The sequence below is a fragment of the Hyla sarda genome, chromosome 6, assembly GCF_029499605.1.
Source record: "Hyla sarda isolate aHylSar1 chromosome 6, aHylSar1.hap1, whole genome shotgun sequence".
NCBI lineage: Eukaryota > Metazoa > Chordata > Amphibia > Anura > Hylidae > Hyla > Hyla sarda.
This window is the reverse complement of record NC_079194.1, coordinates 256069247-256096837: the sequence shown is the minus strand read 5'-3', so window position 1 is coordinate 256096837 and position 27591 is coordinate 256069247. Positions and strand designations below refer to the sequence as shown.

At 43.7% G+C, this 27591-nt stretch overlaps 1 protein-coding gene across 2 annotated transcripts; it reads left to right on the top strand.

Annotated features, from left to right (window-relative positions):
• The first annotated feature begins 12500 nt into the window (after nucleotides 1-12500).
• On the top strand, nucleotides 12501-27389 carry LOC130277739 (uncharacterized). 2 transcript variants are annotated; one of them, XM_056528474.1, is made up of 2 exons: nucleotides 12501-13170; nucleotides 23695-27389. In XM_056528474.1, exon 2 carries the CDS (start codon nucleotides 23705-23707, stop codon nucleotides 27155-27157), a length of 3453 nt encoding a protein of 1150 aa, XP_056384449.1. In that variant the 5' UTR covers nucleotides 12501-13170; nucleotides 23695-23704; the 3' UTR covers nucleotides 27158-27389. The 2 variants fall into 2 exon arrangements, with proteins under 2 accessions (XP_056384449.1, XP_056384448.1); XM_056528473.1 differs by lacking the exon at nucleotides 12501-13170 and adding an exon at nucleotides 13179-13205.
• The last annotated feature ends 202 nt before the right edge of the window (nucleotides 27390-27591 follow it).

Genomic DNA, 27591 nt, shown 5'->3' with positions numbered 1-27591 from the left:
TCTTAATCCTTCCAAAAAATCTTAATCCTTCCTGTCTAACTGCTTTCTGATGACTCACATCCCGGGAGCTGTGCAGTTCCTATGGGGATATTCTCCCATCATGCACAGCTCCCGGGACGTGACATCATCATTGAGCAGTTAGAAAACTTCAGAAGCTAATAACTATTGGAAGGATTAAGATTTTTTAATAGAAGTAATCTACAAATCTGTTTAATTTTCCGGAGCCAGTTGATATATATAAAAAAAAGTTTTGGCCTGGAATACCCCTTTAAGTTCTTTAATAGAATCTTCTACAAAGTCCTTAACCCACACCACCACATCCTGTATTGTGGGTTCCTGATTTTCAGGAAGACTAGGACAACAAGACTGGCATAAAGTATGATCATATCTCTGCCTGAATCTTTAGAAGACATCTCTTTAAGAAGGAAATAGTTTCTAAAGAAACACTCTCTGCACTAGCACCAATTGATTGAAGCAGGCTAAAAAAGACCTGCTGACTGACATTGTGCAGTTTAAATACACAGACTGGCGCCAACATAAGGAAAGCCACGCCCCCCCTTCTCATTGCTAAGAAGAGGCCCCTAAAAATAAACAAATCCCTCTCCACTCATGCTGCCTTACCTACAGCAAGCAGTAGATAAGGTAAACAAACCGAGGGAGAGAAGAAAAGAAGATTCCGTCCAGATTAACCACGCCCACCTCTGACCTCAGCGGCAACATGCACGCATAGATCTCACTGTAAGGCTAGGTTCAGACTACGGAATTTCCACCAGCAATTTCGCTCTGAAATTGCAGGCGGAAATTCCGCTTGCTAAAATGTATAGTGTAGTGAATGGTTTTCCGTTAACAAATTCACACTTCGGAATTTGTGAACGTAAAATCCGCTTGGAAATTTCAGCCTGAAGAAAGGCGTTGCTCTTTCTTCAGGCGGAAATCCGCGCAGAGCACATTGCAGTCTATTGGAGACTGCAGTGTCCGCGCGGTCCTAGCACCGACTGATTCAGTCAGCGCTGGCCGCACTCGGAATCTCCGGGCGGAAATTTTCTGCCCGGAGATTCCGTAGTCTGAACCTAGCCTAATAAAACCAGGAAGTGTCAGCGTGCGCGCTCCTAAGGAGAAGGTGCATGTTAGCCGGCAGATATACAGCTCCCGGTACAGGAGCTAAACAGCAGCAGGGATCCTGCAGTCAAGGAGGTACACAGGACGGCCGGGAAGCTAAGGAGGAAGGTATCTCAGTGAGGGACGGGGGGAAGGTCCATTTATACTACAGGGTGGTGTGTTGTAATTATTAAAAATTTCACAGGTCCTGCAAGCTCACAGGGGGGATTGTTAACCCATTGCTGTGCTGCTGCAGACATTAGGGAAAGGTCATTTAACCCCTTCCCTAATAAAAGTTTGAATCACCCCCCCTTTTCCCATAAAAAAAAAGTGTAAATAAAAAAAAACATAAATGGTATCGGAAATGTCCGAATTATAAAAATATATCGTTAATAAAACAGCACGGTCAATGGCGTACGCGCAAAGAAATTCCGAAGTCCAAAATAGCGTATTTTTGGTCACTTTTTAGATCATGAAAAAATTAATAAAAAGCGATCCAAAAAATGGTACCGATAAAAACTTCGGATCATGGCGCAAAAAGTTAGCCCTCATACCGCCCTTTACATGGAAAAATAAAAGTAATAGGGGTCAGAAGATGAGAATTTTTAACGTATACATTTTCCTGCATGTATTTGTGATTTTTTTCAGAAGTACGACAAAATCCAACCTATAAGTAGGGTATCATTTTAACCATATGGACCTACAGAATAAAGATAAGGAGTCATTTTTACCAAAAAATGCACTTAGTAGAAACGGAAGCCTCCAAAAGTTACAAAATGGCATTTTTTCTTCAATTTTGTCGCACATTTTTTTTTCCGTTTCACTGTGGAATTTTTGGTAAAATGACTAATGTCACTGCAAAGTAGAATTGTTGGCGCAAAAAATAAACCATCATATGGAATTTTTATGTGCAAAATTGAAAGCGTTATGATTTTTAGAAGGTGATGAGGAAAAAATGAAAATACAAAAATGGAAAAAACGCTGAGTCCTTAAAGGGTTAACTTAATATTTGGTTGCACACACTTTGGAAAAAATAACTGAAATCAGTCACTTCCTATAACCATAAATAAGCTTCTTACACCTCTCAGCCGGAATGTTGGACCACTCTTCCTTTGCAAACTGCTCCAGGTCTCTCTTATTGGAAGGCGCCTTTACCCAACAGTCATTTTAAGATCTCTCCACAGGTGTTCAATGGGATTTAGATCTGGACTCATTGCTGCCACTTAGGAACTCTACAGTGCTTTGTTGCCATCCATTTCTGGGTGCTTTTTGACATATGTTTGGGGTAATTGCCCTGCTGGAAGACCCAAGATCTCGGACGAAAGCCAGCTTTCTGACACTGGGCTGTACAGTGCGACCCAAAATCCGTTGGTAATCCTCAGATTTCACGATGCCTTGCACACATTCACATTCACAGAGGCAGCAAAACAACTTCAAAACATCATTGAACCTCCACCATATTTCACTGTAGGTACTGTTTTTTTTTTTTTGTATTTTTTTTTCCATTTTCGGTAAACAGTAGAATGATGTGCTTTACCAAAAAGCTCTATCTTGGTCTTATCTGTCCACAAGATGTTTTCCCAGAAGGATTTTGGCTTACTCAAGTTCATTTTGGCAAAATGTAGTCTTGCTTTTTTATGTCTGTGTCAGCAGTGGGGTCCTCCTGGGTCTCCTGCCATAGCGTTTCATTTCATTTAAATGTCGAAGGATAGTTTGTGCTGACACTGATGCTCCCTGAGCCTGCAGGACAGCTTGAATATCTTTGGAACTTGTTTGGGGCTGCTTATCCACCACCCGGACTATCCTGTGTTGACACCTTTCATAAATTTTTCTCTTCCGTCCACACCCAGGGAGATTAGCTACAGTGCCATGGGTTGCAAACTTATTGTAATGTTGCGCACTGTGGACAAAGGCAAATCTAGATCTCTGGAGATGGACTTGTAACCTTGAGATTGTTGATCTTTTTCCACAAATTTGGTTCTCAAGTCCTCAGACAGTTCTCTTCTCCTCTTTCTGTTGTCCATGCTTAGTCTGGCACACACAGATACACAATGCAAAAACTAAGTGAACTTCTCTCATTTTTATCCTCTTTCAGATGTGATTTTTATATTGCCCACACCTGTTACTTGCTCCCAGGTAAGTTTAAAGGAGCATCACATGCTTGAAACAATCTTATTTATCCACAATTTGGAAAGGTGCCAATAATTTTGTCCAGCCCATTTTTGGAGTTTGGTGTGACATTATGTCCAATTTCCTTTCTTCCTTCCTTTTTTGGTTTCATTCCAATACACACAAAGGGAATAAATATGTGTATAGCAAAACGTGTGTTACTGTAATTCTTTTCTGTGAGAAATACTTAATTTTCCTGAAAAATTTCAGGGGTGCCAACAATTATGGCCATGGCTGTATATGGTTGATGTATAGGGGGTCAGTATAGTGTAATTGCAGTATTGTATATGTGGTCAGTGCAGGACTGTATAATGCAAAGATACACTGCCACAATTATTTGAGGCAGGGCTGACATATCTATGGGTAATGGTTTCAAGAAAGCGGTCACCAAACTAAACTTTTAATATATTGTTCATTATGTAATTATAAGACACTATTTACTTGGTCTTAAAATTCTCAACCTTTTATATATTCTTGTCATAGAAAAAATTACAACTAGGTGGCTCTGTTCTGTTCCCTGCACAAGTCAAACAGTTAGTTTGGTCTCCTCCCGGCTTGGCAGTGCACGTGGGGCATGGCAAGGCACAGCTCTCGCAGGCTTCAGTGACATTGCGCCTACTGGGGAACGCCCACTTTCTCCTGCCGGGAGGACACATAATTTGAGCAAGGGGAAAGGTATGATATAGAGCTTTTTTAAGCTTGGAATTTTTTAACCCCTTAAGGACCCAGCCCATTTTCACCTTAAGGACCCGGCCATTTTCTGCACATCTGACCACTGTCACTTTAAGCATTATTAACTCTGATTCCGAGATTGTTTGTTTGTTTTTTTGTGACATATTCTTCTTTAGGATAGTGGTAAAATGTTGTAGATACTTGCATCATTTCTTGGTGAAAAATTCCAAAATTTGATGAAAAATTTAAAAATTTTGCTATTTTTTTTTACTTTGAAACTCTCTGCTTTATAAGAAAAATGGAAATTCCAAATAAATTATATATTGATTCACATATACAATATGTCTACTTTATATTTTCATTAGGGATCGACCGATATCGATTCTTTTAGGGCCAATACCGATACTCTGTGGAGGTTAGGGCCGATAGCCGATAACTTATACCGATATTCCGGTATAAGTTATTGGCTATTTATCCCCTCCCCCGGCAACACAGCTGCAGATCATTGATTTAAAGCGGGCACTTTAAATCAATGAACTGCACCGGCTTTTGCGATGCCAGAGACTGCCGCCACCCGCTTCTCTCCCCCTGCCTGTCCCGGGGTCCTGAGTCCTATCACCGCACCGCACCACCCAGGCCAGAATCCGCCGCTACCTCATTGCCTCCCCCATTCCCGGTTTTATAATTGCCTGTTCCCGGGGCCCGCACTACTTTTGGCTCTGGCGGCGTCCTCCTGAGCTGTCACTGTGCGCACTGACGGTGACGTCGCATTGAGGACATCACTCGTCATTGCGCAGCGCACAGCGTAACACAGGACGCTGTAGGAGCCAGAAGTAGCACGGACCCCTGGAACAGGTAATTATAAAACCTGGAATGGTGGAGGCAATGGGGGCAGCGGCGGTCTCTGGCCTGGGGGGTGTGGCGTGGTGGGGGCCGTGCGGAGGGCGGGGCATTATCGGATTATCGGCAAGGTAATTGCCGATACCGATAATGTCCAAAATCGTGGATATCGACCGATAATCAGTCGATCCCTAATTTTCATCATAAAGTTGACATGTTTTTACTTTTGGTAGACATCAGAGGGCTTCAAAGTTCAGCAGCAATTTTCCAATTTTTCGCAAAATTTTCAAAATCTGAATTTTTCAGGGACCAGTTCAGTTTTGAAGTGGGTTTGAGGGGCCTTCATATTAGACATAACTCATAAATGACCCCATTATAAAAACTGCACCCCTCCAAGTATTCAAAATGACAATCAGAAAGTGTGTTAACCCTTTAGGTGTTTCATAGGAATAGCAGCAAAGTGAAGGAGAAAATTCTGAATCTTCATTTTTTACACTTGCATGTTCTTGTAGACCCAGTTTCTGAATTTTTACAAGGGGTAAAAGGAGAGAAATCTTCCTAAAATTTGTAACCCAATTTCTCTCGAGTAAGGAAATACCTCATATTTGTATGTCAAGTGCTCTGTGGGTACATTAGAGGGCTCAGAAAGGAAGGAGCGACAGTGGAATTTTGGAGAGTGAGTTTTTCTGAAATGGTTTTTGGGGGGCATGTCACATTGAAGAAGCCCCTATGGTGCCAGGACAGCAAAAAAAATAAAAATAAAAAACCCCACAGGTGTTTGACGACTTTTCGTTAAAGTTGGAGGTGTAAATGAAAATAAAAATGCTGGGTTTTCCTCAAATTTTACATTTTTACAAGGGGTAATAGGATAAAATGTAACCCCATTTCTTCTGAGTATGGAAATACCTCATATGTGGATGTAAAATGCTCTGCTGGCGCACTACAATACTCAGAAGAGGAGGAGGAGGTCTTTTTTTTTTTTTTCCTATTTTCCCTTGTGAAAAAAAATTTTTTTGTAACACCAGCATTTTTGTGAATTTTTTTTCCGTTCTCCCACCCAACTTTAATAAAAATTCGTCAAACACCTGTGGGGTGTTAAGGCTCACTGTACCCCTTGTCACGTTCCCTGAGGGGTGTAGTTTCCAAAGTAGGGTCACATGTGGGTATTTATTTATTTTGCGTTTATGTCAGAACCACTGTAAAATCATCCACCCCTGTGCAAATCACCAATTTAGGCATCAAATGTACATAGTGCGCTCTCACTCCTGAGCCTTGTTGTCCATCCACAGAGCATTTTACGCCCACATATGGGGTATTTCCTTACTCAGGAAAAATTGGGTTACAAATTTTGGGGGCCTTTTTTCCTTCTCCCTCTTGTGAAAATAAAAAGTATAACACCAGCATGTCAGTGTAATTTTTTTTTTATACTAACAGGCTGGTGTAGACCCCATCTTTTCCTTTTCATAAGGCAACTTGGGTCGGGCTTATAGTCTGTCTTCCTCCTCCCATTGTATGTGTGCTCAGCCACACTGGAGGTAACCTGGGAGGAGGCTGTGAGTCTGCCGAATGCTGCCGTAATTTCCCACTGGCCCCTGGTTTTACTTATCATGCACAGATAGGTTAGCGTTAGGTCCCGTGCCATTTGAGAAACCTTGGCGTTGGTGTGTGGGCTCTGGTATGTCCTTCATACAAGGATATACTGGCTAATGTCTCAATTTTAACATCAGTGTTGAGGGTTAGCCAATGTCATTGTTCACATCTACCACAGTAGTGCACCTAAATTCCTGTATTAACCTTTTCATAAGGGGTAAAAGGATAAAAAGACCCCCAAAATTTGTAATCCAATTTCTCCAGAGTACGGAAATACCCCATATGTGGCCCTAAACTGTTCCCTTGAAATACGACAGGGCTCCGAAGTGAGAGAGCGCCATGCGCATTTGAGGACTCAATTAGGGATTGCATAGGGGTGGACATAGGGGTATTTAACGCCAGTGATTCCCAAACAGGGTGCCTCCAGCTGTTGCTAAACTCCCAGCATGCCTGGAAAGTCAGTGGCTGTACGGAAATGCTCGGAGTTGTTGTTTTGCAACAGCTGAAGGCTACGTTTTGGAAACACTGCCGTATGATACGTTTTCATTTTTATTGGAGGGGGGGGGAACAGTGTAAGGTAGTGTAATGTGCTTTTAGGGTACATTCACACTGGGGCTTTACCACTAGGAGTTTGCGCTGTGGGGGGGGGGGGGGCGCAAACCTCCGTCTGTTGCAAAACTAAAATTCCCAGCATGGACTGACAGACCGTGCATGCTGGGAGTTGTACTTTTGCAACAGCTGGAGGCACACTGGTTGGGAAACCTTCAGTTAGGTTCTGTTATCTAACTCAACCAGTGTGCCTCCAGCTGTTGCAAAACTACAGTTCCCAGAATGTACTGATCGCCGAAGGGCATGCTGGGAGATGTAGTTATGCAACAGCTGGAGGTACGCAACTACAATTTCCAGCATGGTGAGAAAGCTGTTTGTTGTTAGTGCATGCTGAGATAGAGGGCCACTGTTTAGAATCCACTGCATAGTGATCTCCAAACTGTGGCCCTCCAGATATTGCAAAACTACAAATCCCAGCATGCACAGACAGAAAACTGCTGTGTGAGCATGCTGGAAGTTGTAGTTTTGCAAGATCTAAAGGGCCACAATATAGAGATCACTGCACAGTGATCTCCATACTGTAGCCCTCCAGCTGTTGCAAAACTTGTAATCCCGGCATGCCCACACAGCAAACAGCTGTCTGGGCATGCTGAGAGTTGTAGTTTTGCAACATCTGGAGGGTTACAGTTTAGAGACCACTGTATAGTGGTCTCCAAACTGTAGCCCTCCAGATGTCGCTAGGCAACTCACCGGCTTCCGTAGTCTGCAGCACGCCGCATGTCGTCGCCGCCGATGGTTAAGTGGACCTTTGGCGCCGTTCACCGTCTCTTCCCCCGCTCTGTCCAGACCACAGTGGGTGGGCAGAGCAGGGGAACCAAACGTTAACCCCCCCTATCTGCTATTGGTCATCGCTTCTGAACGACAAATAGCAGGGTCCCCCTGCCACCTCACTCCTATCCCTTCAGGGGGATCGTGGGTGTCTTGGATAACCCTGATCCCCCTTATTTTCCTGGTCACCAGAGACCCGTGTGACCCGGAATTGCCGGTGTGAAATCGCTGACATGGGGGGGGGGGGTGTGTACCCCCCTGGGTATTTGCACGGGATGCCTGCTGATAGGTATCAGCAGTCATTCCGGTCCAGTCCCCACCCGCCACACGGCGGGGACCGAAATTCCCACAGGCGTACCTGTACGCCCTGGGTCCCTAAGTGATTAAGGACAGGAGGGGTGTTTGGAGTGGTTAGGAAATATAATCCGAGTTAGTTTGGAAAATATGGTTTGATGATGGGCACTGTTGTGTGTGTGTGTGTGTATATATATATATATATATATATATATATATATATATATATATACACACACACACACTGCCAAGGATTGAAGACAGCACCAGGATAAGCCTTTGTCATCCAGCCTAAAGCTCAACATAGTCACAGTCATAGTAGTCAGATGACATACAAACATCCAGGATCACAGCACGTACATGGATTTGGACCATCAAGAAAGTTGATGTTAATTCATCCCCTTTACAGATTGTGACAACCTTTATCAAGCTGCCATTATCTTCCGGGGCATGCTGGGAGTAGTGTTTTTTTTTTACAGTTTGGGGACCACAGGTGTAGGATCTAGTAGTTATAAAAGCGCTCCTAAAGCTATATTCAAGCTTGCTTTAAAGAGTACCTATCACCATCTAAACTTTCCCTAATCCCCCTCCCCATCTGTCCTTGACCCTGACTAACTCTATCCCTGCATTTATTTTGCTTTTAAAAACCCTAAATGTACCTCTTTTCTATGCTCTCCAGTAGCTCAATTTAATGCACAATGCAGAGGTTGTCATAGCAACAGCAAGTCCATGGAGAGAGCAGATAAGCAGTGCATATATAATCAGCCATGTGGAAAGTGGATAGAGTGGAGAGGAACCGAGAAAAAGAGAAGAGGGAATGTGTGCTCTCTGTTTGCTCCCTGCTTGTGTATGAGCAGAGTGCTCCCCCTCCTTCCTGCCTGTCTGACTGACAGGCTAGGAGCTGCACCGAGCAGATTTCAGACTCACTCACTGGGGAGATTTATCAAAGGATTTAGACTGTTTTTTCTGTTCTAAATTTGTCGCACAGAAAGTCGCAGTCTAAATATGTGCAACTTTTCTGTGACTTTTGCTGTAGAGGATTTTTAGAACATGATGCATGCTAGTCTATTTTAGACGGAAATGCATTGGAAAATGCATTGGTGCTGAATTTATCAAGTGCGACTTTTGTGCGACAAGTCGCATCTGCCCAAAATACCCTGAAATGTCAGACCATGTTGGCGCAGGTCTAAATGCAGTTTAAGCTGTAGACCCTGAAGTCTGAGCACAGAATTTATCAAGGGCTGTGAGACCTTTGATAAATTAGGAGCACAATAGACAGGAGACTACCACATACACTGGTCTATAAGCATACCCAGAATAGACTAGATTAGGAAATGTCCCCCACTGAGTCAAAAATGCTTGCTGACAGGATTGCTAGGGAGACCCCTAGTGGAGAAGTTTTTAAAGTAAAAAAAAAATAAAAAAATGAAAGGAAGATTTTTTTTTTCAAATAAAAGCAATTAAAAAGTTATTCAGTAGGGCTTTCTTTAATAAATAAAAATGTTGTTTCATGAGAGGTACACTTTAAGGTATAACTGCTCACATCATGCAGTGCCTTTATTCCCTAGGTTATGAACTACAAACCTCAGCATACCTTATTGCCTACTGTAACTCCCTAGTTATGTTGGCACTAGAAAAACCAGCATGCTCTAGCAAAGATCTGTGATACCCTAGGCTTAGTAGGTATAAAAGATCCAACAATGACTTCCCCCATCATCCATGCACACCCCAGTGATCTTTTCATTGCACTTATAGTAATATCCCCTCCATTTTATGTCCATCCCCTTTAATATGTAACTGAGTCGTGGGGGAAACAAAAACGTGATCCCCCATCCCCTGAAGATCCAGGTCTCCTCTGGGCAGTCCCGGTGTCTTCTGTGCTTTCTTCTTCCGAGACAAGCAACTGCTTTCAGGAACTTCCTGCTCAGCCATTCACTGGCCAAGACAAGACATTGCTGCGACTAGTGATTGGCTAAGCGGGAAGGTCCTGCATCCAGCAGCTTGTCTCAGAAGAAGAAGCATACAGAATGGGATCTGCGGCAGACCACCCAGGGCTAGGGAAGCATCAGGTTTTTTTTTTTGTATGTTCTCAGGGCACCTCAGCACCATATTACATACACGCCCAGGGGTCAGGTGAAAGGTAGCGTACGCCGGATATATATACAGTGACCCCCCGACCTATGATGGCCCCGACATATGATGAAATCGACATACGATGGCCTCTGAGAGGCCATCGCATGTCGATGTCAGCATCGATATACGATGCTTTTTTATGTCGGGGCCATCGCATTAAGTGCTATCCGCGCCAAATGCTTAAGCTGCTGCCGGATAGCAGCTTAATGTTCCCCGTGTGGTGCGATAAGTATTACTTACCCCTCCACGATGCTCCGGGGTGCCCTCCGGGTCCAGCGCTGGTCTTCCTTTACATTGCACGAATCCCTCAACATACGATGGATTCGACAAACGATGGCTCGATTGGAACGAATTACCATCGTATGTTGAGGGACCACTGTGTACGTGTATATATATATATATATATATATATATATGGGAGTCGGGACGCCAAACTTAATTTACAAGGTGATCGCAGCAGTTTGTGGCCTGCACAATGGGCAATATATATTACTTTTGTGATTGACCATGCTGCGCTATTTTTTCTGGTGAAATGCTGGACACCATGACCATTAAAGAGTACCTCTCATGGTCTTGTTACATTTTTAATCATCCCAGCTCACTGCCCCAATCATGATAAACCATAAAATATTTTTATAATTTTTTTGTTTTCTACCTTGATATTGCTCTGTATTTTCTGCTCAGTCTGATTCACAGACTGGGAAGGGGCGTTCCCCAGCAGGCTGTGACATCATGTAAAGCCATAAAGGGGAGAACTTCCTCCCTCACTCTGCTACACACAGCTCAGAGAAGTTCAGTGTGAGATGAGCTATGATTGGCTAAGGCTGCACACACCCCTCAGCACTCCAGACTGCATTACCTCATTTTGGACTTCTGCCAGGCCAGCAGGAGTCCAAAGTCTGTGCAAGAGATCAGGGGAAATGTGCTCTGGACAAGTAGGGAGACACCTAGTGGCAGCTTTTTTAAACACAAATAAAATGTAAAAAACAAAATGTTTTTTTAAACAAAGTACATTGGAAAGATTTTTCATTTACCATAAAGAGTGCAGTAGCAAAATTTTGTTTTAATAAGAGTGACCATTTAAATTCAATGATGCTTGGCATGCAATGGATTTGCTGGCACAGCTCTTTTTGTAGCTATGCACCAATAAAGGAACAAAACAAAAACGTAACCGTGCAAGTGTGAACAGTGCCATGCATTACGGATATTTAATAACAATTATTACTTGTGTGTGTAAAAGGTTTCCTTCTCTGTTAGAGATGAGCGAACTTACAGTAAAGTCGATTCGTCACGAACTCCAGGCATGCTGGGAGTTGTAGTTTTGCAACATCTGGAGGGCCACAGTTTGGGGACCACTGATGTATCGTGTAATGTTACAGTAGCATTAGAGAACTTAGACAACAACAATTGTTTATAAGTAAATAAGAACATATCCGCATTATAAATCGCCAGTGCCTCCATGGTTCCCAGTAGAGATGAGCGAACTTACAGTAAATTCGATTCGTCACAAACTTCTCGGCTCCGCAGTTGATGACTTATCCTGCATAAATTAGTTCAGCCTTCAGGTGCTCCGGTGGGCTGGAAAAGGTGGATACAGTCCTAGGAAAGAGTCTCCTAGGACTGTATTCACCTTTTCCAGCCCACCGGAGCACCTGAAAGCTGAACTCATTTATGCAGGATAAGTCATCAACTGCCGAGCCGAGAAGTTTGTGACGAATCGAATTTACTGTAAGTTCGCTCATCTCTAATCTCTGTTTCACATATTGGGATCAAATGTATTGATAAAGACGTCAAACGTCGCTGCACAGCCGGGGGGGGGGGGGCAACAATGTATTGCAGTGTTCCCCAAACTGTGGCCCTCCAGATGTTGCAAAACTACAATTCCCAGCATGCCTGGACAGCCGTTGGCTGTCCAGGCATGCTGGGAGTTGTAGTTTTGCAACATCTGGAGGGCCACAGTTTGGGGACCACTGATGTATCATGTAATGTTACAGTAGCATTAGAGAACTTAGACAACAACAATTGTTTATAAGTAAATAAGAACATATCCGCATTATAAATCGCCAGTGCCTCCATGGTTAGAGATTAGAGATGAGCGAACTTACAGTAAATTCGATTAGTCACGAACTTCTCGGCTCGGCAGTTGATGACTTATCCTGCATAAATTAGTTCAGCTCTCAGGTGCTCCCGTGGGCTGGAAAAGGTGGATACAGTCCTAGGAGACTCTTTCCTAGGACTGTATCCCCCTTTTCCACCCCACCGGAACTCCTGAAAGCTTAACTAATTTACGCAGGATAAGTCATCAACTGCCGAGCCGAGAAGTTCGTGACAAATCGAATTTACTGTAAGTTCGCCCATCTCTAGTTTCCAGCTCTCTTTACGTCACTGCTGCAAAGATGAACTGTTCTGACCTGTGACGCATGCAACCAATCACTGGGCCTCACGGTGACATACACTTGGTATATATGGTAGTATGGCGAAAGCATCATGTGATGTCATCAGAGACTGGTGGGGGGAGTAAATGATGTTCTGACTGCAGTGTTTCCCAACCAGGGTGCCTCCAGCTGTTGCAAAACTACAACTCCCAGCATGCCCGGACAGCCAAAGGCTGTCCGGGCATGCTGGGAGTTGTAGTTTTGCAACAGCTGGAGACACATTGTTTGGAAAACACTGTCTTACTGGTTATATTAATAAGCAGCTGCTAGGAGATTGCTGTAAAGCTGTAATCCTGACCCCGCAGCATCATCTATATATACAGTATGAATGGAGTCTTCTCTCTCCTCATACACGACCTCCATTACACTTCTTCCCCGGCCGGGGGGTTATGGTGGAGAACTGTCCTCATGGCCTCCAATCACCTGCAGAAAACCCGGACCGGAGCCTCCACTTCTCCGCCATCTTGGCTGCGTGACGTCACTCAGGCGGCGCCGTCGGCGGTTGATGACGTCAGAGAAGCTGAAGTGGTTATGAGAAGTGTAGGCGGCGCAGTGTGCTGAGGTAACTGGCGGGATGATGGTGTGATGTGTTCTTATGTATGGCCGAGCAATCTGTCCTCTTCCCTGTGTATATAGAGGAGGATGGATGTCATGTGTTACTGGGGGTGGGGAAGGGATAGGGCGCAGTGCACACTGCTAGGAGCAAGTGATGCGTTATTGGCACGACATCTTATTACTGTTTTCTATAACTACTAGGTTAAAGGGGGGGGGAAAAAACAGGAGTTTCCTAAACTAGTAAACAACAACAACAAAAAAACACTAAAAACTTTTAAAGTGAACCTGTCAGATTCTGCAAAAAACTAAACTGTTACATGTTACTCAGTATCTCATCCTGATCATGTACATGTAATTTTTATGTTGCTATCACCCATATTTTATTTAAAAAAAATGCCTATTACAGCTATGCGTGCTTTAAACTACAATGGTCCCTCAACATGTTGAGGGATCCGTGCAATGTAAAGTATAGGACAGTGGTCTACAACCTGCGGACCTCCAGATGTTGCAAAACTACAACTCCCAGCATGCCCGGACAGCCAACGGCTGTCCGGGCATGCTGGGAGTTGTAGTTTTGCAACATTTGGAGGTCCGCAGGTTGAAGACCACTGGTATTGGAGGTTATACTCACGTGTCCCTGCCGCTCCGGACCGTCACCGCTGCCCGGGATGTCGCCTTCCATCACTGTCGCCGCATCCCCGGGGTGTCCCCGAAACTCTGGCAAGGCCTCTGCTTCCCCGGCATCTTCGTTCTCCGTCGCAGCCATCACGTTGCCGCGCACACCGCTCCTATTGGATGACGGGACGGCGTGCGCAGCGACGTGATGATGACGATGGAGACCGCCGACGATGCAGGGGATCTCCAAGAGGACGTGCCGGAGCCCCGAGGACAGGTAAGTGATCGCCAGCTGACCACACGGGGCCCCGTAAACGGCTATCCGGTGGTAACTGAAGTAGTCTGCGCTGCCGGATAGCCGTTTATGCGATGGCCCCGAAATACAAAAGCATCGTATGTTGATGCTGCCTTCAACATGCGGTGGTCTCTGATTGAAATGATCGTATGTCGGGGCCATCATAGGTCAGGGGGGGGGGGGGGGTCACTGTACTACTTTCAGGATAGACCAATAATATGAGATGTGGAGGGGATCTGGCTCCTGGCACTGATCAGCTGTTTTTGGGTATTGACGCCTGTAAGGGGGCTGCGGCCTCTTTCAGTGTTTATTGGTGCAGTATCTGAATCACTCATAGCTATTGGCTGTCAGGGCATGCTTGGAGTTGTAGTTTTGCAACAGCTGAAGGCACACTGGGTTGGGAAACACTTCCCTAGGGTATGTACACACAGGCATTAACCCATTACATAGTTACATAGTTAGTACGGTTGAAAAAAGACATATGTCCATCAAGTTCAACCAGGGAATTAAGGGGTAGGGGTGTGGCGCGATATTGGGGAAGGGATGAGATTTTATATTTCTTCATAAACATGAATCTTATTTTGTTCCAGGAATGTATCTAATCCTGTTTTAAAGCTGTTAATTGTTCCTGCTGTGACCAGTTCCTGAGGTAGACCGTTCCATAAATTCACAGTCCTCACGGTAAAGAAGGCGTGTCGCCCCTTGAGACTAAACTTTTTCTTCTCCAGACGGAGGGAGTGCCCCCTCGTCCTTTGGGGGGGTTTAACCTGGAACAGTTTTTCTCCATATTTTTTGTATGGGCCATTTATATACTTATATACGTTTATCATATCCCCCCTTAAACGTCTCTTCTCAAGACTAAACAATTGTAAGTCCTTTAATCGCTTCTCATAACTAAGATGTTCCATGCCCCATATTAGTTTAGTCGCGCGTCTCTGCACCCTTTCCAACTCCGCAGTGTCCCTTTTATGGACTGGTGCCCAAAACTGAACAGCATATTCCAGGTGAGGCCGTACCAATGCTTTATAAAGGGGGAGTATTATGTCCCTGTCCCTTGAGTCCATGCCTCCTTTTATACATGACAATATCCTGCCGGCTTTGGAAGCAGCAGCCTGACATTGCATGCTATTCTGTAGTCTGTGATCCACAAGTACACCCAGATCCTTCTCTACCAGTGACTCTGCCAGTTTAATCCCCCCTAAGACATACGACGCATGCAGGTTATTAGTACCCAGATGCATAACTTTACATTTATCCACATTGAACCTCATTTGCCAAGTGGATGCCCAGACACTTAGTCTATCCAAGTCATCTTGTAACTTATGCACATCCTCTATAGACTGTACCGTGCTACAAAGCTTGGTGTCATCTGCAAAGATAGAAACAGAGCTGTTAATACCATCCTCTATATCATTGATAAATAAATTAAACAACAGCGGGCCCAGTACTGAACCTTGGGGTACACCACTAATTACCGGGGACCAATCAGAGTACGAATCATTGACCACCACTCTCTGGGTACGATCCATGAGCCAGTGTTCAATCCAGTTACAAACTAAAGTTTCCAAACCCAAAGACCTTAACTTACCTGTCAGACGTCTGTGAGGGACAGTATCAAATGCTTTAGCAAAATCCAGAAACACTATATCCACAGCCATTCCTCTGTCAAGGCTTCTACTCACCTCTTCATAAAAGCAAATTAGATTGGTTTGACAACTTCTATCCTTAGTAAACCCATGCTGGCTATCACTTATAATACTATTATCCCCTATGTATTCCTGTATGTAATCCCTTATAAGTCCTTCAAACAATTTACCCACAATGCACGTTAAACTTACCGGTCTATAGTTTCCTGGGGAAGACCTAGAGCCCTTTTTGAAGATTGGCACCACATTCGCCTTGCGCCAGTCCCTTGGCACAATACCAGACACCAGAGAATCTCTAAATATCATGAACAAGGGTACAGATATTACTGAACTTACCTCTCTAAGAACTCTTGGGTGTAGTCCATCCGGTCCTGGGGATTTGCTTACATTTATATCACTTAACTTACCTTGTACCATCTCTACATTAAGCCAGTTCAGTACATTACATGATGTGTTACCAGCACTGACCTGGCCAATGTCAGCTCCTTCTTCCATAGTATATACAGAACTAAAGAACCCATTCAGTAGCTCCGCCTTCTCTTGATCGCCTGTGACAACCTCCCCATTATCATTATTAAGGGGTCCTACATGCTCTGTCCTTGGTTTTTTTGCATTTATATATCTAAAAAAATATTTAGGATTAGTTTTGCTTTCTTTAGCCGCCTGTCTCTCATTTAGAATTTTTGCTGTTTTTATTACATTTTTACAGATTTTATTAAGCTCCTTGTACTGTTATAGCTGACCCATCAGATTTGTATTTTTTGAAGGCTATTTTTTTGTTGTTTATTGCTCTTTTAACATCATGTGTCAGCCATGTAGGATTTAGTTTTAATCGTTTATATTTGTTCCCCTTTGGTATATATTTAGCTGTATAGTTATTTAGAGTTGATTTAAAGATGTCCCATTTACCTTCTGTATCAGTATTTGACAACACCTCCCCCCAGTCTATGTCCTGTAGTGCAGCCCTCAGCCCAGGAAATTTGCCTTTTTAAAGTTATATATTTTTGCCTTCCCCGCCTGTCTTTGTTTTCTACATTTTAAGTCAAAAGTAACTATATTGTGGTCGCTATTACCAAGGTTTTCCCGCACAGTTACATTAACAACCAGCTCTGCGTTGTTGGAAATGATCAGATCCAACAAGGCATCACTTCTTGTTGGGTCCTCCACAAACTGGCCCATAAAATTATCCTGCAATAAATTTAGGAATTGTCGCCCCTTTGTAGTTTTAGCCAACCCCGGCCCCCAATCTATATCTGGATAGTTAAAATCTCCCATTATTACCACTGTACCTGCCCGGGCGGCCCTCTCTATTTGTTTATGAAGCCGAACTTCTATCTCTTCAGTGATATTAGGGGGTCTGTAGATTACACCAAATACTATTTTTTCAGTATTTCCCTCCTTTTGTAATTCTACCCACAATGATTCCACATCCTAAGAATCATCACACACTATGGCATCGTTCACACTGACTTTCATACCACTTCTTACATACAGACAGACTCCACCACCTTTTCTGTTCATTCTATCCTTGCGAAACAATGTAAACCCCTGCAGATTGACAGCCCAGTCAGGCGAGGAGTCCAGCCATGTCTCAGTGACCCCAACTATATCAATATGTTCCTCCAGTATCAAGGCCTCAAGCTCCCCCATTTTATTTGCTAGGCTTCTGGCATTTGTGAACATACACTTTACATTTCCATCTTTTATGTTATTGGGGTTAATGGGATTCAAGGGTGTAAGTTTTATTTTCCTATGAAGCTTATTCCTATTAACTATTCTAACCCCTCCCTCCGCTCCACCCCCAGGTACATTTATAATTCCCACCTCTCTATCTACACTATCTTCCCCCTCTTTGCTGTAGGTTCCCTCCCCCCAAGTCCCTAGTTTAAACACTCCTCCACCCTTCTAGCCATCTTCTCCCCAAGCAAAGCTGCACCCTCCCCATTGAGGTGCAGCCCGTCCCTACGGTAGAGCCAGTAACCGACAGCGAAGTCAGCCCAGTTCTCCATGAACCCAAACCCTTCCTTCCTACACCAGCTTCTGAGCCACTTGTTTACCTCCCTGATCTCCCGCTGCCTCTCTGGTGCGGCTCGTGGTACTGGTAGTATTTCAGAAAAGACTACCTTGGAGGTCCTTGCCTTAAGCTTGCGGCCTAAGTCCCTGAAATCATTTTTAAGGACACTCCACCTACCTCTTACTTTGTCATTGGTGCCAATATGTACCATGACTGCTGGGTCCTCTCCAGCCCCGCCCAACAACCTGTCAACCCGATCCGCGATGTGCCGAACTCGTGCGCCAGGCAGACAACACACTGTTCGGCGATCCCGGTCTTTGTGACAGATTGCCCTGTCTGTCCCCCTAATAATTGAGTCCCCCACCACTAGTACCTGTCTGGCCTGCCCTGTACTCCTCCCTCCCTCCTTACTGGAGCAGACACCCCCCTGGCGGTCAGAGGCGGTATCCTGCTGCAGTTCTGCTAGCTCTGTAATGGCATCCCCCTCATCTGCCAAGCGGGCAAACTTGTTGGGGTATGCCAGTTCAGGACTAGCCTCCCTGACACTTTTTCCCCTACCCCTCTTTCTAACTGTAACCCAGCTAACTGCCTGACTGTCCTCCCCCACCTCTATTCCCGAGAGTGCCTGCTCAGTGAGCAGGAGACTCCTCTCCATGTTGTTAATGCTTCTCATTGTTGCCAGTCGCCCCTCTAGATGCAGGATCTGGGCTTCCAAACGGACAACTAGCACACATCTCGCACAACAATATGCACCCTCAAACTGTTGTTCAAGGATTGCATACATTCCAACATGGAGGCCATCTAGTTATGGGGATTTCACAAATGTATAGGAAAAAACAGACAGTCAAAATTACACTTAATTTTTTTTGTAGACCTTGTGGGTTCAAAAATTAAAACTCACAGCGATCTCAACCTCCTGCTTTCAAACTCCAGTTTTTGAAACTCCTCTTTCACGCCCCCTCTTACACAACAACACTCAGAAAGAGCAAGCTCTCAATAAGAGTCACAAGCTAAGATTTATACACCTGTGCCCAATCTACTCCTCCTCCCCCTAGAGGTGGAACAGAGAAAAAAAAAAAAAAAAGGGTGTTTAAACTCTAACAGTTATCCCACTATGTGCAAAAGAGAAAAACTTACCCAAAATATGAATGTGGGCTATAGGCAGTCGCACCCACTCCACAGATTCACTCCGCACAACAGATAATCACAGTTTTTGAAACTCCTCTTTCACGCCCCCTCTTACACAGCAACACTCAGAGCATTAAAGGGGTACTCCTCCCCTAGACATCTTATCCCCTATCCAAAGGTTAGGGGATAAGATGTTAGATCGCCGCGGTCCCGCTGCTGGTGAGGCTATCATTACAGCACAGAGCGAGTTCGCTCTGTGCGTAATGATGGGCGATACAGGGGACGGAGCAACGTGACATCATGGCTCCGCCCCTCATGACATCACGGCTCGTCCCCTTAATGCAAGTCTATGGCAGGGGGTGTGACGACCACCACGCACCCTCCCATAGACTTGTATTGAAAGGGGTGGGCCGTGACGTCACGAGGGGCGGAGCCGTGACGTAACGATGCTCCGGCCCCTGTATTGCTCGTCATTACGTGCAGAGCGAACTCGCTCTGTGCTGTAATGATAGCAAGGTGCCACAGCGGGGATCCCGGGGCTCCCCAGCAGCGGGACCGCGGCGATAAGATGTCTAGGGGCGGAGTACCCCTTTAAGGACAAAGCCCATTTTGGCCTTAAAAGTAGTCTAGTTAAAAAAAAAAAAACAACCTCTATCCAAGGATAGGGGATAAGTTATAAGTTATAGACCCCCCGCGATCTCCTGCACGGGGCCCCGCCAGTTTGCGGGAAACTGACGTCTGACCCCCACAGGAAGCCACAGCCGACACCCCCCTCCATGTACAAGGGTACAAGGAGGGGCGTGTCTGCCGGCGCTCTGAGCGGTGGTCGGCACGCCTTCTTCCAGCCAACTGCCGGGGCCTTGTGCAGGAGATCATGGGGGGGTCTCTTCCCCCCCCCAATAACTGGTACACATATTACAGGTCGGGATAGGAGGACCGGGATATGAGGACCGGGATATGACAACAATATATGAGGACGGGATATCAAGTCAAAAGCTTCCTCCTTTGTTTATTTTCCTCCCCAACAAGGATTAGGAAGGAAAAACCGGGCAATGCCGGGTACTCAGCTAGTCTATATATATATATATTTTTTTTTTTATGTGGTTTCAGCCTTATCCTCTGCTTGTACCTATTGCTATACCTTTAATAGTGGTGGTGTACAATACTGCAGCCTTTTCTCATTCAGGAGTGCACATGAATAGTATGGAGATTGGCCTGAAAGTTGACAGATTATCGGTATCGGCCCTAAAAAATCAATATCGGTCGATCCCTACTTTTTAAGGCCTAAATATGTTATTTGCATAGGGGTGTTTGATAGTTACAGCGATTCTAACATAAACTCAAAAAACAAAACAAAAAAAAAAACACCCACATGTGACCCCATTTTGGAAACTACACCCCTCAAGGAACGAATTAAGGGGTGTAGTGAGCATTTACACCCCACTGGTGATTGACAAGTCCCTTCTGAGCCCTCTAGTGCACCCACAGATTACTTTACATCCATATATGTAGTATTGCCTTACTCGAGAGAAATGGGAGTACAAATTTTGGGGGGGTATTTTCTCCTATTACACCTTGTGAAAATGAAAAATTTACGGTAACACCAGCATTTTAGTGAAAAAATAATAAATCACATTTTTCATTTTCGTGTCCCACTTTAACGAAAGTTCGTCAATCACCTCTGGGATATTAAGGCTCACTAGACCCCTTGTTACGTTCCTTGAAGGGTGTTGTTTCCCAAATAGTATGCCATGTGGGGGGTTTTGCTGTTCTGGCACCATTGGGGATTCCTAAATGTGACATGCCCTCCTAAAGCCCATTGTCGCTCCTTCCCTTTTGAGCCCCCTAGTGCGCCCACAGAGCACTTTACAGCCACATATGAGGTAGTTCTTCACTTGAGAGGAATTGGCTTACAAGTTTAACCCCTACAGGACCCATGACGTACATGACCCGTGGCTAATAGCGCGCAGCACCGATCGCGGTGCCGCGTGCTAATACCCCTTTAGACACGGCATTCAAAGTGGATTGCCGCGTCTAAAGTGAAACTAAAACGTTGCCGGTTAGCTCAGGGAGCTGTTTGGGATTGCCGCGGTGAAATCACATCATCCCGAACAGCTTACAAGACAGCCGGAGGGTCCCTACCTGCCTCCATGCTGTCCGATCGCTGAATGACTGCTCAGTGCCTGAGATCCAGGCATGAGCAGTCAAGCGGCAGAATCATCGATCAATGGTTTCCTATGAGAAACCACTGATCAATGTAAAAGATCAGTGTGTGCAGTGTTATAGGTCCCTATGGGAGCTATAACACTGCAAAAAAAAAAAATTATAAAGATCATTTAACCCCTTCCCTAATAAAAGTTTGAATCACCTCCTTTTCTCATTAAAAAAAAAACAAAAAAAAAAAACTGTGTAAATAAAAATATGTGGTATCGCCGCGTGCGGAAATATCCGAATTATAAAAACATATTGTCAATTAATTTTGGCGTACGCGCAAAAAAATTCCACTACGCCACTACACAGTGGTCTCCAAACTGTTCTCCTCCAGTTGTTGCATAGCTACAACTCTCAACATGCCCTTCGGCTGTCTGGGCATGCTGGAAGTTGTAGTAGTATGCCTCCAACTGTTGCATAACTACAAGTCCCAGCATGCCCTTCTGCTGTCCGTGCATGCTGGGGGTTGTAGTTTTTGCAACAGCTGAAGGCACACTGGTTGCGTAACACTGAGAGTTTGTTACCTAACTCAGTGTTTTGCAACCAGTGTGCCTCCAGCTGTTAAATAACTGCAGCCCCGAGCATGCACGGACATCCAAAGGGCATGCTGGGAGTTGTAGTTTTGCAACAGCTGGAGGTTTGCCCCCCCCCCCCCCCCCCCCCCCCAATGTGAATGTACAGGGTACATTCACACGGGCAAGTTTACAGTGAGTTTCTCGCTGCAAGTTTCAGATGCAGCACATTTTCCGCTGCAGCTCAAACTCCCAGCGGGAAACCCGCCCATGTGATTGTTCCCTAAAAACACTACACTACATTACGCCTACACAAAATAAAGGGTAAGACATACATATACCCCCCCCCCCCCCCAATAAAAATGAGATTCGTCTGGTATGGCACGGTTTCTAAAACGGAGCCTCCAGCTGTTGCAAAACATCAACTCCCAGTGTTACCGGACAGCCACTGTCTGTCCAGGCATGCTGGGAATTTTGCAACAGCTCGAGGCACCCTGTTTGGAAACACTGCTGTAAGGTAATTTTGGTATCGGAGGCAAGTGTAATTCTTGCATCCGGGTCTGTCCCTTTGCTAATCCCTAATTTAGGCCTCAAATGCGCATGGTGCTCTCTCACTTCGGTACACTGTCGTATTTCAAGGCTACAGTTTACTGCCACATATGGGGTATTTCCGTACTCGGGAGAAATTGCCTAACAAATTTTTTGGGGCTTTTTTTCCCTTTTACCGATTATGAAAAGGTAAAGTTGGGGTCTACACCAGCATGTTATTGTAAATTTTTTTTATTTTTTACACTAACATGCTGGTGTTGCCCCATACTTTTCATTTTCACAAGAAGTAAAAGGAAAAAAAAGACCCCAAATATGAGTATGGAAATACCCCATATGTGGACGTAAAATGCTCTGCGGATGCACAACAAAGCTCAGGAGTGAGAGCACCATGTACATTTGAGTTGATTTGCACAGGGGTGGCTGATTGTTACAGCGATTCTGACATAAACACAAAAAAACAAACAAACACCCACATGTGACCCCATTTTGGAGACTACACCCCTCATGGAACGTAACAAATAGTATAGTGAGCCTTAACACCCCACAGGTGTTTGAAGAATTTTCGTTAAAGTTGGACGTGAAAATGTTATATTTCTTTCACTAAAATGCTGGTGTTATCCCAAATTTTAATAGGAAAAAAGCCCCCCAAAATTTGTAACCCCATTTCTTCTGAGTATGGAAATGCCCCATATGTGGATGTAAAGTGCTCTGCAGGCGAACTACAATGCTCAGAAGAGAAAGAGCGCCATTGGGCTTTTGGAGAGAGAATGTGTCTGGAATTGAAGGTCATGTGTGTTTACAAAGTCCACCGTGGTGCCAGAACAGTGGACCCCCCACATGTGACCCAATTTTGGAAACTACACCCCCCACAGAATGTTATTAAGGGTACAGTGAGCATTTACACCCCACAGGTGTCTGACAGATTTTTTGAACAGTCATCTGTGAAAATGAATTTTTTTTTCATTTGCACAGCCCACAGTTCCAAAGATCTGTCAAACGCCAGTGGGGTGTAAATACTCACTGCACCCCTTATTAAATAGTCTCCATAGGGGACTATAACATGCAATTTTCTGATTGCATATACTGATCAAAGCTGTGTCATAACATAACATTGATCAGTGTTATCGGCCCTCTATTGCTCCAGCCTGGATCTCAGGCATGAAGCAATGAATCGCCGATCGGACGCCGAGGAGGGACAACTTTGATCGCTGCATCTAAGGGGTTAATGCCGGACATCACCGCGATCGGGGATGTCCGGTATTAGCCATGGGTCCCGGCCATTGTTAGGTGCCGGGACCAACCCGATATGATGTCCGCGCGTGACCCCGTGTTATACTCTCCCTCTACACAGGTTTTGACAAATCTCCCCCAGAGATTTTTCCCACAGGCCAGATTATACTTATATTAGGTCACATTCACCATTACTGCACAGTGATGATATCACATGTAAACACAATCCTTCCTAACAAAATAAAATGTGTTCATAAAATATTCTTAAACACATTTCTCTTTTCAAATGTATTGCATTTTGACATGTTGTCAATTCTTTTTTTCTATGTAGGCATCTCATCATGCCCAATTGTGTTGTGCGTGGTTGTCTTCCCACAAGGAAGAAGCGTGATTCCTCTGTGATTCTTCATGGTTTTCCAAGAGAACCTGAAAAAATCAAGCTTTGGCTTCATCAGACAGGACAATATGGCTCAGACATTGATGACATGGTTGTAAAAGTATATCTAGGAAAAGTGAATGACTCGTATAGGATGTGTTCCTTACACTTCACAAATGACAGTTACCGCTATGATGGTTATCGGAGGACATTAAAAAAGACTGCCATACCCACTATTTTTAATTCAATAACACCATCTACAGTTCTATCTTCAGTATCTTCAAATATTCCCTCAGTGTCTGGGCCATCAAGTTCTTCTAGTGAACAACAAATTCCCTCTGCTCCATTTGCCGACAGCCAGAAGCCATCTAGCACTGCTACAGTTCATGCATATCGGGTTGAGTTTCCAGTTACTAATTCAAAGGCCTCCTTACAACCCACCATTCAGCAAATGACTTTAGTTCCTGTGGTCCCTCAACATGTTTTTTTCCAAGCATGCGGAGTCAGTCAAAATCCTGATTCCATAGTTGGTGACAAATCCTCATCGCCTATTCAACCAACTAATATGCAAATACCTTCTGCCTTGTCTGGAGTAAGTCAGCAGTCATCTAAAACAATACCTTCTACCTCTGTAATTTTAGAAGTACCAGTGTCCTTATCATCATGTGCTACACAGAGTAAATCTGGAATTTCAGAACTTACAGCCTCATCCCATGGTGGTCAGCTGCAGCAAAAATCTTCATCTTCTGTTAGTACGAATTCCAACTTACCTTTGGATACCCAGCTCTGGCCAGAAGCTACATCTTTAAGCACCACGACTTCCTGTTCAAAAATAACCTTATCTCCAGCATCATGTCCACTAATGTCTACAGCTGCATTTGACAAAACTCTGAATGCTCAACCAACTGATATTCCTTTGACTGTTGTTAGTGAAACAAATCCATGCTCCACGACAGTTCTTCCAGTGTCTGGAAATGTGTCTTCTGTGACACAGACGCCACCAACATCTGCTTTGCCACACAAACCACCACCTATATCTGTTTTTCATATTCCACTTAAAACACCTACTTCACAAATGGTACCTTCTAACTGTCTGCCACCATCAAAGAAAAGAAAATTGGAACCCAGTGCTGCATCCTCTTCTGGTCAAATCATTTTCCCTAAGCCTTGCATAAGCCAACCAACTGTTAATACAGGTAATCTTTATTTTTTATCAAACAGTGCGCCATTGGTTCAGACATCTTGTTTGATTCAGAAGCCTTTAATGGTTGACAAAGGTGTCAATACTGACTTCTCAACAAATAGAAAAAGTTGCTGTGTTGGCACTGACTTAATGTATAGGAGAAGAAATGCACGCACACAGACTAAGATATATACTAAAGATCGTAAAATTATGTGCACTTTATTAGTTCCAAACGAAGAAACTGATGATTCATCAGTATCTGATGTCAGCCCGGAAGACATAGAACTTAAGGACCCGAGTCCTTCCAGCTCAAGTGATAATGACAATGAGCCGTGTGAAGATTTAGAAACTGTCAATTTAGATTTTGTTAAAGTTGAAATTGTATCGGATTCTGAAGTTGATGCATTTGTACATAGTACTTTAGCTGTAAAACAAGAAAATGATTCATCTGCAGGACAGGTGTTTCCATCCCCAACTTATGTTAATAGTAACTTTAAAATCCCAGAGTTTGACATGAGTACACTGATGATAGAACCTACTATCAAAACAGAGCACAATCAGTTTCCAATTTCTAAGCCTTCACAAGATTTCACTCACTTTGTATCACAAAATCCCAAAATTGAAAGGATTTCGCCCATTCCACATGAACATTTTTCTCCAGTTTACAAACCTACATTGTCATGGGAAACATCTGCCATACAGACTGATGATGAATCAGAGGACTTCAATGATAACTTATTCTGTATCAATGAATTAAGTGAGGATGAGGATGAATCCTTTTTAGTTCCAAGTGATGCAGAAGATGAAGATGACATAAAACATGTCTTCCAGGACTTGGATTCACCAGTGGAGAATCTTGTTGAAGAAGAAAAGTATATTGTGTTTGAATCCTGTCTTAAGAAACTGATAATGATGATACCGTGTAGATCCGAAACAAAATGTATGTCACCACTCACTCAATACAGAAAGGAAACTGTTGGATCATATTTGTCAGTAGAAGCTCGTTGCAGTTCTGGTCATACAAGTTTACTGTGGGAAAGCCAGCCAAGACATGGATATGAACCCTTGGGAAATGTTCTGTTATCTGCTGCAGTGCTATTTAGTGGTTCCAGTTTTGTAAAATCCCAACATATGTTTAAATTGATCAATTTGAAATCTATAGACAAAACTACTTATTCTAGAAATCAGTCTATGTACCTGTTTCCAACCATCAATCATCACTGGAAGGAGGAACAAAAAGCAGTCATACAAAGTGTCCAGGAAAGGCCGCTTTGCTTGGCAGGAGATCAACAACTAGACAATCCTGGATTTTCTGCCAATTATTCTACATATTCCTTGATGGACGTGGCCAGCAAAAAAATTTGTTCCTTTTCAATAGAGCCATTGACTCCACAAGTGACATTGGAAGGCCTAGAAAAAATAGGATTCCAAAAGACTATGGAGGAACTCCAAACTATGAATGCTGATGTGAAGAAGATTGTTACTGGCAGGAGTGTTGCTGTACAAGAAATTCTGACAGACCGTTATCCACGTATTGTACATCAACTAGATCTATGGCACCTATTTAGATCAATTGGTGATGACATTTTAGTGGCAGCTAAACATAAAGACTGTGAAATCTTATATCAATGGGTGGAGGCCATCAGAAACCATCTTTGGTGGAGCTTGTGCACATGTTGTAAAAACCCTGATTTGTTAATCAAAAAATGGAAATCAGTTATTCATCATGTTACCAATATTCATGAATGGGATGGTGATAGTGATTGTAGAGCATGTCATCATCCACCGCTCCCAGAAGAAGTGGTGAACAATACAAACTGGTTAGAAAAAGGTTCAGCCGCCCATGAACAGCTCAAAAATATTGTAGAAAATACCAGTTTATTAAAGGACTTAAAACAACTGTCCTTCCATTGTCACACGGGAGAGTTAGAGATTTACCATAAAACATGCCTTAAATATCATCCAAAATCATTACATTTCTTCAAGGACTCTATGGTAGCACGTACACAACTTGCAGCCCTTGACCATAACAGAAACGTCCATACAGTTAAGACTTTGGTGAAAACTGCTTCAAGTGGATATGCGTTAGGTAGTATGACACAGAGATTAGAGATCTCCAAAAGTCAAAAGTCGTGGATTATGAAAGCGCTGTATAAACCAACGTGCCAAAATTTTATTTTTGACATTATGAATGATGTCATAGCACTTGTAAAAGAGGAAAAAACATTTCAGTGACCCTCCAGTTATGAAAAACGTAACACAGGTTTATCCGAGATAATTTCAAAACAACACAGCTGTGGTCAATTATAGACAGTTAATGTATATTTGTACCAACCCAAAATTTGTATAACTTGTACATTTGGAATTATCTATTTTATAAAGTTGTTGGTATCTACTTACATTAAGAAATTATTTGTGGTACCGATTTTTTTGTATATTTCTATTTTATAATTAAATAGACTACAAATGTGTGTCTATGCTGTTTGCTTTTGAGAGGTAACTGAACATGTATGTGATGATTTTCTATTTTTTCTTAAAAACAAATTTCTCTTTGCCTTATTCAAGGAGGGCCTGGATGTTTTTTCCAGAGAGTAATAACATTGGAGGTTATGTACACTAGATTTATGGGGATAGAACCTTCATCCAGGGATTTATTCTGAATGCCATAT